A 13128-nucleotide genomic window follows, 5' to 3' on the forward strand; every position below is an offset into this window, starting at 1 on the left:
TAAAAATAGAGCCTCTTTATTGGTACCTGTCAGCTCAGGTACAATGTGTTCCCACAAGCACCCAGGCTATCAAGGCCTCCTGAGCAGGGGCAGGCCCAGAGCCTGGGTTTCTTGGCACAGACACACAGAGAAATGAATAAATTATAGTTCTGACACTTAGAGACAATATAAAAATGCATAAAAATCCAACATCAGCTAATGCAGGGCATAAAAGCCCTCAAGAGCCACCCCTCCTTGCACGGCCCAGGGCGGTGGGGGGGCGCACATATGGTGGGCCAGGATTCCCTAGAAAGCCCTGAGACAGTGATCTGGGGCATGCTTCGTGTCCTGAGGCAGGCCCATTGCCCCTCTTTATACCTCTGGCACCCCATCCTACATGAGGGGTCTAATAGCCCATGGCCTTGGTGAGTGGGATATGGGCAGGGACAGGAAATAGAGGGGTGCAGTAGGGTAGAGGGAGTTTTGGTCACAGCTGGTCAGCCCAGCCTCTGCCCTGCTTAACTATCCAGTAGCCAGGCAGCTGACATAGGAGACCATAGGCTCAAACACACACCTGGTCCACACCAAAGCCCAGGCAGGGGACACTAAAGGGACTCTGCCCCCAACAATGTCCACCAACCAGAGAGGCTCAGCCAATGTGGCGTCAGTCCCCAAATAAATTACAGAAATAAATTACACAGTCTTCACAGTCCAGAAGTCTAGCCACCCATGGTTCTTCGGAAGCCATTAAGTGCCTAGTTTCAGCCCAGTCTCACTGTCTTTGGGCCAAGGAGCACCACACAGATGCAGAAACAGGGTTTGTGAGGCAGGACAGCCCCATTGCCTATTGCTCCTCCTGGCACACACTAGGAGGCAGAAGACCTCTGTTTGGATATGAAGATACCAGGCACTATATGTAAGAGGGATTCCCCTCCTCACCCTCTCTTCAGTACAGAAAAAAATAAAAATAAATAAATTCAGAGTGTTAATGTAAAAATAGGGAGTTGCCCATACAGCAGCCATGATGGCCAGGACCAGCCCATGGGAAACTGTTACATACATACAGACCCTACAGAGCACCCCAGATCACAAAAAGCAACGGGGCTCTTGGGCAGGGAAAAGGCACCTTAGTCCTTACACGGGCACAGGCTCCACTAGAGGTGCTAGGGCAGTGTCCTCAAACTGGCTTTCCAGAAGGGGAGCCAGAACATCGGTGGCTGGCTCCGACAGGCCCATGAGCGATTCTAGGAAGCAAGTGCTGGCATCCCTCGATGGAGAGAGGCTGGGCAAAGGGCCATGTAGGACCTCAAGGTTCTCCGGGCTATTGGACACCTTTTGGGAAGTATAATGAGGCCCCAGACTGTAATCCGGCAGGGCCTGGAACAGTTCAAAGGAGTCACAGGATGATAAGCTGAGCTCCAAGGAGCCGTTTTGGATGGCATCCCTGCCAGGGGCTCCAGAGGTGCCAGGGAGGCTGCCTTCTCTCAACCCTTCAAGTCCACTATTTAGGAAGCAGCTGGCATCTAGGTTGGCGTTCTCATCCAGGATGCTCGATGTGAGGCTGGAGCCAGATTGGCCCTGCGTCCAGCTGGCCAGGCCGCTGGGGTCACCAGTACCAAAGATGTCAGCCAGATGGAAGCAGCTGAGGTTATCGAGGTTCCCCATACCCCCTTCCTCCTCTTCTTCCTCCTCTTCAACACCGAGGTCTGAGTCACTGAAACTCAGGATCTGTGCTAGGCTGTCATCCATGCCAGACTGGAAGCCCGGACCTGGCAAACTGGGGTGATCGGGGCAGTCCAGGGCCCTGCTATTGCCAGATGATGAGGAAGATGAGGAGGAGGACATCGTAGAAGAATCAGTCATGTCACTGCTGCAGCTGTTGTCTCCCAGCTCACTGCTCACAGGGGGCTTGGCCAGTGGCAAAGTGGAGACCAGGGTTTGCTCAACAGGGGCAGGGGGACTCTCCTGAGTGGGTGACTCCAGTTCCTCCAGGTTCTCCGTCCTCTGCTCCATCTGCAGGCGGGTGAGCGTGTGGATGAAGTGTGTCTGAACTCGGGCCTGGTTGAATTCCACACGGCCGTTGGGGTTCTCACAGCCCTCACTGCAGCAGCCACAAGGGAATGCTGTATGGTCCATCTGCAGAGAAAGAGGCACAAGTGAGGACTTTGAGTGGTGCAGTAGACTACAGGCTCAGCTCCCCATTCCATTGAATCTAGTTTTTTGTTGTTTCAGTGGTGGTGCTAGGGACTGAATCCTGGACCTTGAATATGGTAGGCAAGTGCTCTACCACTGAGCTACATTCCCAGACATCATCTCACTGAATCCAGCCACGCACTGGCATTTGATGCCTGCCAGGCTGCAACTGCAGGTCTCAGGGTCACAACTGAATCCTGGACCTTGGGTATGGTAGGCAAGTGCTCTATCACTCGACCACTGAGCTACATTCCCAGACATCATCCCACCAAATCCAGCCACATACCTGGCATTTGATGCCTGCCAGGCTGCAACTGCAGGTCTCAGGGTCACAAACCCCATTACAGTGACAGCCACAATCCTCCCGAGACTGGCGCAGTGCCTGCAGCTCTCGCTTCTCCTCTCGATCAATCCTTCGAACACCTGAAGCCCGCAGCAGGGCCCGACGTTTCCGAGGTGGGTGGGGCTGCAGGAAGTTGATTTCCTCCAACCGGCCACTGGCCACAGCCACTGCCAAGTCCTTTTCTACAGAGGCATCATCGATGGCATCCACTGTGAGGGGCAGGCCTGCCTCCGTCTCAGGCATCCCAGTTGCTGAAAGCTGCAGTCAGGAGAGGGATGTGAGAGGTGTGGACATGTGACAAATACTCCCTAGAGTACCGGGCACTGTGTGTATCAGCAGCGAGGGCAGCCAAGTACACTGCACTTGGATATCTACCAAGTGTTTTTATTCATATCATCCCATATCAGGTGAAAAATCCTTTTCTAACAGGATACATATACTCCCAATGTCAGATCAGTCCCCACCCCAGTAAGGACAGAGAGATTTAAATACTGTGCTCTAGGCCCAGACTTTGCCTGGAGAGGCCTGCTTTTCTTTTGAAGACAGGGCCTTGCATTCAAACTATGTAGCAGAGGATGACCTCGAACTTCTAATCTCCCTGCTTCCATCTCCCAAGTGAGAATACTGGTGCGTCTACTATGCCTGGTTTATCTGGTATTGGAGATGGAACCTGTGGTCAGCAAACATTCTACCAACTGAACTGGCCCTTGAGCCCTCTTTAAGACTCCCACACCAGTCATAGGCCTGTTTCTCTCCATGTGTAACGTGCAAACTGGCACCTAGGGTTAAGACTCAAGAGCTGTGTGGGTCTCCCTACCTTCCACCTCAGTGTCTCCATTTTCTCCTCCTTCAAGCGTTGACGGAGCTTCTCACGCCGAGCCTGCGCTTGCTCCTGTGTAAACTCAGCTAAGGAGAACAGGCGAGAGGTGCTGTGGCGAGGAGCCATGCCCAGGGTACAGCCACCACGGCTAGGCACACTAGTGAATCCCTGGCACCTTGGGAAGTAATAGACAGTGATGCCATCGAAGACTACATGGCGTGGGCGCTCCCGGGGAGCCCGCTTCAAGATGGACGGGGCTGGAAGGGATAAGAAAAGAGTTGTCTGTGAGGCACAATGTAACCTTTAGGAAGATCATATAGCTTTCTCTCCTTATCCATCCCTTCTATCCACCCACCTCGGCTGTGAATTTAGAAGTCAGCTTGGCTGGGTCTAGAGCTGGTAAAACTGAACACCACACTCATGCCTTATTGACACCACTGGCTTATTGTCATTTATCAGTCCAAAGGACTGTATTCACAAGATTAAGCATCCTGTCATTGTTACCAGCTATTTATAGGTCCTACAGTTTCCTATAATTTATATTTATTAAGAGTTCTTTTAAAAAAATATTTTATTATTTTTATTTTAATGTGTTTGAGTATATTCCCTTCATGTATGTAAGCATACCCGTGTCACGCAATGCCGTGGAGGTCAGAAGAGGGTTTCAGATTCCCCTGAAACTGGAGTTAAGGATGGTTCATAGCCGCCATGTGGGTGCTGGGAATTGAGCCCAGGTCCTCTGCAAGAGCAGTTAGTGCTCCTAACCGCTGAGCCAACTCTCCAGCCCCAAGAGTTCTTTATATATGATGTCAAAGATAACAATCATGTTTAACTTTTCTATAGAAATATTTTAGAGGGCTGGAGAGATGGTTTAGTGGTTAAGAGCATTTGCTTCTCTTCCAGAGGTCCTGAGTTTGTTTCTCAGCATCCATGTCAACAGCTCACAACTGCCTGCAACTCCAGCTCCAGAAAATCCAACATCCTCCCCTCTGGCATCCATGACCACTCACATGCAAGTGGCATACACTCAGACAAACACACATGAGAAAAAAAAATGTTTTAAAGAAATATTTAAGTCTTAGGTTGACATTTCACAAAATAACTTTTAAGGTTTATGTCATTAAAAATACATATTGATCTTTCCCTTTGTTTGCATGTTCTGTAACAGACTTAGAAAGTCCTTCCCTTTGTAAGTTATTGATTACATATTAAGCTACATTATTGATAATCAACATATATTGTTATATTATTCTTATAAAATGGCCAAATATTGACAATTTCATATATTTCAACTTTTTTATTGTGTGTACACATTTGCATGCCTCAGTATATGTGTGGAGGTCAGAGGACAACTTGAAGGAGTTGGTGCTCTCTTTCCACAATGTCAGTTCTGGGGACTGAACTCAGGTCATTGAGCTTGGTGGCGAGTACCTTTATCTACTGAGCCACCTCAGTGGTACCATTTTTTTTTTTAAAAAATAGGGTTTCATACAATCCAAGCTGGCCTTAGATCGATTATGTAGCAAAGGATGACCTTGAATTCCTCATCCTCCTACCTGGACCTCCCAAGTGCTGGGATTATAGGAGCTTGCCACCAGGCCCTGAAACTTTGAGTTAATAAATTAATTTTACCAGGTGTGGTAGCACATGCCTGTAATCCCAGCACTCAAGAGGCAGAGGCGGATCTCTATAAGATCAAGGCCAGCCTGATCTACACAGTGAGTTCCAGGCCAGCTGGGGCTACAGGGAGACCCTTGCCTAATATAGATTCTAGGTACTAAAACTTCTGTTCTTAGTTTCTAACGCACAGGTATGTACATGACACATTGAAAGGTAAACCACATAGCTGTGGTATTAAAACTTCATAGGGAAGATAATTTGAGGGGAAAAATTATCTGAAAAGGTTCTTGGAGTAGAAGGAGCCATAACGAAGATCAAGGTTGAGAGACTCTAAGATCATCTTTCAGTTTGGAATGAGAATTATAAAAGCTTGAAAAATAACCAGGTACTTGGACATGGAGGTGCAGACCTGTAATCCCCGTTCTAGGGAGGTAGAAGCAGCATAACTGGGGGCCAGGCTAGGCTATATGAGACTGTCTCAAAAAGAAATAAAAGTCATCATCCCCTTTGGGAACATTCATACAAAAGCTACAAGGCAATGAAACAAGGGTGTGGCTTTCAGGCCCAGTAGCAGGGATGTTTGAGGCCTGGAACTAACTCTAGCTGGGATGGTGTAGGGCAGGGTGCACTGGGCAAATGAAACTGGAACAGACAGGAGGGTCCCCAAGGGAAAGGCCAGAACTATTCTGAGGAGCTGCATCCCAGACAGCACTATCCCCAAGGTCAAAAGAAAGTCAAGGTGGATCCCACAGTCTCTGGTAGTGCCAGTAGGCACTGCACCATGGGAAGGGGGCCACCCTGAGATAGCTACCACAGCTGAAAAGGCTTGTCCAAGGCCAACCAATTTCACCTTTCAGGAAGGAAGGAGGGGTGTGGTGGGGGTTGCCAGGGAAAGAAGACTCACGAGTGAAACTCTGGAGGCCACAGAGGTCCTGGTCAGGCAGGGGTGCCTGACCATATGGTTCCTCCTCATCTGAGTTCCAGGCAGGGGAGACAGAAGAACTGGGGGAGGAGGAGAAAGAGAAACTTCGGGAGGAAGAGGAGGAGGAGCTGAAAGAGAAGTCCTCCTCCAGCTGGTCAAACTTCCTCTTCAGCAGCCCAGTCATGGTGGTGCTTCTCGGACTCCAGGGGCTGGTGGCAGAAGGCCTGGAACAAGAGCAAGAGAGCTCACTAAGTGGTAGGCTCCCTTCACTGACCTCCTGTGGTGTCTTAGAACCTCACCCTCCATCCCAACCAGAAGCTACAGACACAGGGTAGGATCTCCAGGATGCTCCCAAGTCCCAGACAGCAGTCCCTCCCCCTCAAATGCATCTCACAGGCAAATTTGTATCCTGGTGCTTTTGGCCTCCCATAACCCTGCCCCCCCTACTCCAAGCCTTCCCAGTTAAACAGTCAGGCACCTTCCCCACAAGCACCCACCCCCACCCCCACCACACACACACACACACACACACACACACACACACACACACACATGCACACACAAAACCGCTGACGCATAGCAGGAGGCAGACAGACCAACAGATGGACTGACAGAGCTCAGCCCAGGCTGGCTCATCCCCACAGGAATCCTGGGGGCTGACTCACAGGAGGGTGATTCACAGGCACTTACATCTGTGTGCCTTTGTGTGCTTGCACGTGTGTGTGTGTGGGGGGGTCCCCTCTGCAGCCTGTAGCCTGCGCAGCCTCCCAGCCTCCCTCTAAGGGCAGACCTTTCCCACCACCACACAGGTCTGCCACCTTGCCCACAGCCTCAGGTCCTTGCTCCAGGGCCAGAATGACCAGATAGTCTTGGAACTGGCCAGTTTTGATATTGGCTCCATTCCCGGAGAAAAGGACTTTCCTGAGCCCCTCCCCTCCCTGGGATGGAGCTTCTCAGACTTTCCCTCAGAAACCCCCACGCCACAGGAAAAAAGTCCCATGCCTCTAGGCTGGACTGTGACCAGAGACTCCTTTGATCTTAAAATTCACCTATGTTTTGCTTTCTACTCTAATGTCTAACACCTAGGGTTAGTTCTCCTCTGTAAAACAAACCAACCTCTAATAGTGAAACTGAGTCCGTAAGCTGTTATGCCATCTCCCTTGCCTACACCTTCACAACAGAACAGGGACTGTCCTGTCAGCATCTGTAGGATGCAACCAAGTTTGGACAGGGAACAGTCCCTTCCCAGGAGATAGGGGCTGAACCCAGCTAACTGCTTGCTGTGCAGCTGGCCTGAATCTTGCAGTTCTCAATTCAGGGCTGAGTGCCCACAGCTGGGGACCCCTCCCCCACTGCCATCACAGGAAGTGACGGGGGACAGGAAAACCAACCAGAAAGCTGTCTGGGACTCCTCCATTCAGGTGTCTTTTCTATGGCTCCTTCTAGCCCAAGCCTTCTAGCAGGTCCCTGAATTCTGGGGGACCAGCTGTCACCCCACTCACTGGATAAAGCTACTCCTGGCAGGCACAGCCTTTTCCTCTAGGCAGACATGGAAGAGGCTCAAGAAAATCTCAATTGCTCTGTAGCCAAACCCCGACCCCGGGGCCCAGGATGCACAGGTGTTTCCGGGGGTAGCATCTCAGGCCTGGTACCCCCTTCCCAGAGTCAAACCACAAACAAAAACAGCCCAGTTGACCTGTAGGCTCTCCCAGGAGATGAGGATGCTTGATCCAGAGCCAGGCACCACACACATGCACACACAGAGACCACAGACACAGGCATACACGTAAGTTGACAAGCAGCCCCCACACATCCTGTCACGGTCACAGTCCCACGCATGGGGTGACCCATCCTTTTCTCTAATTCCAGACACTGCCCCTAGTATGAAGGGTACCTCCCTAATCAGACCCACAGACTGAGACCCCAAGACCAAGAGCCTACTTCCCCTGGAATCACACAATTCCACAGGCCCCAAGTTGAACCCCTGTCTGTTCCCCACCCCCCATGCCATCTGTTCCTCTTCCTGTGTTCCCTATCTTAGTAACAGCACTGCCACCCACCCAGTTGCTCAAGCCAGAAACCTGCAGCCATCCTCAACTCCTCCCTCCTCTTCTTCCATCCACAACCACGCTGTGCTGGGTCCTGGTTCACATCCAGGAGGCCAGGGTCATCAGACTCAAGAGATGTCCCAGAGGCTACCCAGGGAAGTCCTACAAACCTCAGCAGTCAGGAGGGTCAGGATTTCAAAGCCAGCTTTGGCTATGGGAGACATTGTCAAATAAATAAATAAATAAATAAATAAATAACCTTATAAGGTGGGGAGGTTTACAGGAATCAATATATGTCAAGTTCTCAGTCAGTGATTTGTGTTCAGTAAATGTGTAAAAATAATGAGCTCCAGGACAGATGAAGGCACCAGGAAACAAAACACAAGTAGTCCAAGTTCAACAAAAGTCAGGCCAGGGTTAGGGAGATTGCTCAGTGGTTAAGAGCACTGGCTGCTCTTACAGAGGGCCTGGTTCAGTTCCCAGCACCAACATGGTAGCTAACAACCATCTGTAACTCCAGTTCCAGGGGCTCCGACGCCCTCTTCTGGCCTCTGAGGGCATTGCATTCATGTGCTGCAGTTACACACATGCAGAAACATTATACACTTAAAAATCAAAAAAAAAATTTTCTAAAGGTCAGACCCAGTGAAGACACTGGTTATTGGAGGATCTTGGTCCTAAGGGGAAGGTACTCTCCACATCCAGGCTGGAGGAGCAAGAAAAGTGCTTCCAGGCAGAGGGAGGGGCGTGCAGCAGGGAGAGTTGTGAGGGAATTTTCTGGGGGAGATCCAAGACTGTTTAAGGTTAGCCTGAGTGGTGTTTTAACATGGGTGTTTAGTGCTAAAAATTCCTCTAGCTGCACATGTGAGATTTCTATACTGTATACAGTCTATGTAGGTCACCATCAATTTGAAGTCTGGGCTGGGAGTAAAGTGAACAAGGCTGTGCAAAGCCCTGGGTTGGTTCCCTAGCGCCCCCCCCCCCACACACACACATAGCTGATTATATGTATCATGCCTCTGTCCCCACTACCTCCCATGTTTCCTACCCCGACTCCTGACTACTCCCCAAGTCATTCTTTACCCTGTAACCACAGCCTTGGAGCAAAACCAAGAATCCCCTGCAGTTCCCATGCTGAGCACCATTCTGCAGCCCCCCCCACCTCTCAGCAGAAGCTCACCATGGGAATCCATTTCAGTGTTCCAAGGCTGAAGCAGGCCTGGCCCCTGCTTCCCCTGAAGCCTCCACATAGGCCCCTAATTCCAGCAGAACTGGCAGTGCCCCTCACACATGTCCTTGCCCGCCTGCTGGCTTCTGCACAGACTGGAACAGCCCAGTCTCATGCCCTTTCAGAAATCATTTCCAAGCTGAGTGTGGTGGCTCACATCTCTAATCACAGCTGAGGCAGGAGTTGTTCCAGATCTGCTTGGCTACATAGTGAGTTTCAGGATAGCCTGACTTACAGTGAAACCCATCTCAATGCCAAAATGCATTTCCAAAAGGACCTCAGAAGTCTCTCAGTCCTTCTCTACTTCAATGTGCTATTGCTATGAATCAAATACTTATAGAGAAGAAAACTCCTGTATTGGAAGCCTAATCCCCAATGCAATGATGTTTAGAGTTAAGAGCTTTGGGAGAAATGTCTCAAATGACAGAAGGTCTCAAGCAGACCACTGGCCTCAAACTCCTGCTCCTCCCATCTGGCTACCTCCCAAATGCTAGGATGATGGGCATAAGCCACCCACCTAGATGGTAGTAGTGCCTTGAGGGCTAGGGGACATAGCTCAGTTGGTAGAACATTTGCCTGGCATGCACAAAACGCTAGGTTTAATCCCTTAAAGAGATACAAGAGGATCTGTCTGCTTCATCATGTAAAGACACAGCAAGACAGTGTCTGTCTACAAACCAGGACAGGGATCTTCACCAGGTTCTTCACCTTGATCTTGGATACCCCTACCTCTAGAGACAAGAACAACAAATTTCTTGTTTAAGCAACCCAACCTATGGTACCCAACAGGCTAAGATGCTCTCAGAGACCCTGGAATTTCCTCACCACAGCCCTTATCTGACCACAGTGTAACGGCCTCTTCCTCGCACCAGGCTGGGCTATAATGTGCCTGTGCTTAGAACAAAGTCTGGTGGAGAGGGGGCACTGGGGAAGGCAGTGGTGGGAAGGACAGCTCCATGTAGAGACAATCATTTTTCTCAGGGATCTCAGTGACCTTTTCTTCGTCCAGGAAGCTAATTTAAGGAGGGAGCCACATGCCCACCCCCACCCCAGGCCTGTGCCAGAGTTGTTGAGCAAGAACAGTGTTCAAAGGTGGCTCTGGGACAGGGGAGGGAAGTTCACTCAGGCTGCAGGCAGGTGCAGGGCATCTAGTAGGATGTTCCCTGTTCCCCCAAAGTAAATAGATGTCAAGGAGGTAAGTGCGGATTGGATACTAAGGGATCTTCAGTCAGGGAGCCCACAGAAGAATGTAGGCTAAAAGCTGCTGGCAGAGCCAAAGTCCCAGAAAAGCTAGGCTACGCTTCAGATAGGAGTGGCTTCAGATAGGAGTGACTGTGAGTCCTGGCAGGCTCTGAACACTACAATCAAATCACCTCCCCACTGGTTTGCCTCTGGGAAGAGGAGGGAAGAGTGCCACCTGGGATCCAAAGGCTGAGAGAGGCAGAGACAGGAGAAGGGATGGAAAGACTGAGCAGGAGACAAGAGGCTAAGTCAGAAAAGGGAATGAAAGATAGCTTAAGAGTCCAAGAAAAGTGTCAGACAGTGAGTCAGAGGGTGGGGGAGGGGCTGCAGCAGCTACCCAGGAATCAAGATCCTGTTCCCAGGGTGAGCACACAGCCTGGATCTAGGGTCCTGGAGGAAGGAAAAGCAATTCCCAGGAGCTGGCTCAGACAGAAACACCACATCCCCTGAGGAATCCCTGAGACAGGCCTGGAATCAAAGAGAACCTGGCTCCTTCCGGGATCGAAGCAGCAGGAGAATCTGGCCGCCACCATCCTGCCGCCACACACAGGCTTTGACAGCCCAGGAGAACGTAATGTCACCCCAGCCTACCGACCGGTTATCTACACCCTCTGGTTGCACTGTGGGAACCTACTTCACTCTGGGAGCACCCGGCAACTATTCGAACTCCTCAACCCACCAGTTGCCCCAGCCTCCAAAGCCAGGGCTGGTACTAGGGAGGGGGTACCTCTATCTGCCTCTGTCCCTCTCTAGGAATCTGAAGAATGTGTCCTTTGACCTCAGAACCCCAGGTCTCAGCCAGCCATCCTTCCACCAAGACACCTAGGGTCACATGACCCCAGACCCTCCAGAAAGACTTTCTGGGACATTCACCTCCAAGCACTTCTGGTCATCACTGAAACAAAGTGCCCAGGCTGCTCTGAGACAGCAACAGGAAACACTGGCACAACCCTCCCCCATCCATTCCTCAGAAAGTGATCAGGGGGGAGGGGACAGTTCCTTAGCCTCGTCCTCTAGGGCCCAGCACTGGGTAGGTGCCAAATGTTTGCTGACTATACAAGGCACTTGTTCTTGCACAGGAAAAATTGTACCGTACACTATCTGCTTTCTCTGCCCTAAGCCAGTCCTCCTACACTCTCATTCATTCATTCATTCATTCACTCACTCATCAATCAAGTATTTGCTGAGCTCCCAAGAGATGCCAAGCACTGTGGCAGACATTTGGGCACACAGGAAGACATAAACAGCAACTCTTGAAGTTGGAGGAAGTGGGCAGACAGGGTACAACTCGGGACAAAGGCAGGCCTCAAGGAAAGAGTGTTGGCAGAGTTCCAGATAGGGGACACACCGTGGGCCAGGGGCTAGAGCAAAGACAGGGCTGGAGGGTGTAGGAGGGGACTCAAGAGAGGGGGTTGGGCCACAATGCTACAGGTCTCTTGTTAGCCTGAGGGTATAGGAAGCCACCCAAGGGTTTAGGTAGGGAGTGACAATACCAGATTTGCATGGTTAAAAGATGGCTCAGCACCCGGGACAGGAGGTTGTGACCTGTGGAACTGAGAAGGCAAGGAAGGCCCAGCCAGGTGAGCTGACAGGACAGGGCAAAAGAGAAAAGGGGTGGATCTGATGACTGCAGGAGAGGAGATTAGGGGGGCAGGGCTGTCAAGGATTTAGAGGCAGGGAGTGATGACTTACTCTCCAGAGGGATGAGACTTCGAGCTGGAGGTGTTGGGTGGGCAGCCAGAGCGCAGGGAGGGACGCTCTGGTGTCAGGAAGGTGACTACGACTGCGAGTGACTCTGCCCGCAGCAGGAGTGACTAAGTGTGTGTGCCTGGTGTCGTCGTGTGGGCATCTCCACAGCGCGTGACGGTGAAAGGGCCCCCAGGGAGGGGAAACTGAGGACCGAGAGGAAGTACGAGCAAAAGAGGGTGTAGAAATGCGTGGGAGAGGGCCTACGTGCCCGCGGGTGGCCGGTGTAGCTGCGCCCCGTGACTCACGGCAGTGGCCTCTGCGTGTGACGGTGACAGGTGAACATACGACACAATCCTCCCCCTCCCTCCCGGGGTCCGTGACTCACTAAACCTCACCTCACTCTTCGCTCATCCCTCCACGCCCTCCCTGACCCCCGCCGGCCGGGGGACCCGGCACACGCCGCAGCTACAGTACCGTCCCCCTGGGGGGAGCTCGAGGAGGAAGGTGATCACCTGCCCCAGCCACGCGAGTAACTTCTCAAAAGTTCTCAGGCAACTAGGTCAAAAGGAAACTCACCCGCGGGCACGCGCACCCGGTCACCCTGCCACCTGCAACCCGGCTTCGGGGCGCCGGGACATCCCGGGGTAACTGCAGCCGGGCGGGGGAGGGGAAGGAAAACTGGTCTTTCCCGCCTCCCCGCCGCGGACTCCCACTCGGGGCGCGCGATCTGCGGTCGCGATGGGCAGCCCGACCCCGGCGCCCACTCCAGGGAGTGATGGGCAAGGGGGACTGGAGTGACAGCGCCACTCGCATGGGACGCCCCCTCCTCGCGGTCCCTCCGAGCCGTGCTCGGGGCCCCCAGGGCTCACCTGCGACTGGAGAGCGCGCCACCGGCACCGCTGCGATCCGCGTCCCGGCCCCGCCGGACGCAGCGCGCGCCGCAGACCCTGCAGTGCGCTCGGCCGCGGCAGCCGTCTGTCCAGCCCGCCCAGGCTCTGCGCGTCCGGCAGCGGCGACGGCGGCGGGAGACTGGCTGCGCCTGGG

The 13128-nt window shown here is 52.2% G+C and overlaps 1 protein-coding gene across 1 annotated transcript; it reads right to left on the minus strand.

Moving 5' to 3' along the window:
* Csrnp1 (cysteine and serine rich nuclear protein 1) lies at positions 1-13102 on the minus strand. The gene is made up of 5 exons (XM_008836264.3): positions 12954-13102; positions 5860-6101; positions 3333-3592; positions 2459-2773; positions 1-2115 (listed from the first exon to the last, which is right to left on the minus strand). The coding sequence occupies exons 2-5, from the start codon at positions 6059-6061 to the stop codon at positions 1114-1116; spliced, it is 1779 nt and encodes a 592-aa protein (XP_008834486.1). The 5' UTR covers positions 6062-6101; positions 12954-13102; the 3' UTR covers positions 1-1113.
* Positions 13103-13128: the final 26 nt, after the last annotated feature.

Source organism: Nannospalax galili, unplaced genomic scaffold (assembly GCF_000622305.1).
Source record: "Nannospalax galili isolate Female #2095 unplaced genomic scaffold, S.galili_v1.0 scaffold951, whole genome shotgun sequence".
Taxonomy (NCBI): Eukaryota; Metazoa; Chordata; class Mammalia; order Rodentia; family Spalacidae; genus Nannospalax; species Nannospalax galili.

Excerpts from the sequence above, each read along its gene's own strand:
- Csrnp1 (XM_008836264.3), bottom strand. The coding sequence starts at position 6,061 with ATGACTGGGCTGCTGAAGAGGAAGTTTGACCAGCTGGAGGAGGACTTC. Across the intron at positions 3,593-5,859 it reads TGGCCTCCAGAGTTTCACTC|CCCCGTCCATCTTGAAGCGG; the intron begins GTGAGTCTTCTT and ends TATCCCTTCCAG. Across the intron at positions 2,116-2,458 it reads TGGCAGGCATCAAATGCCAG|ATGGACCATACAGCATTCCC; the intron begins GTATGTGGCTGG and ends CTTTCTCTGCAG.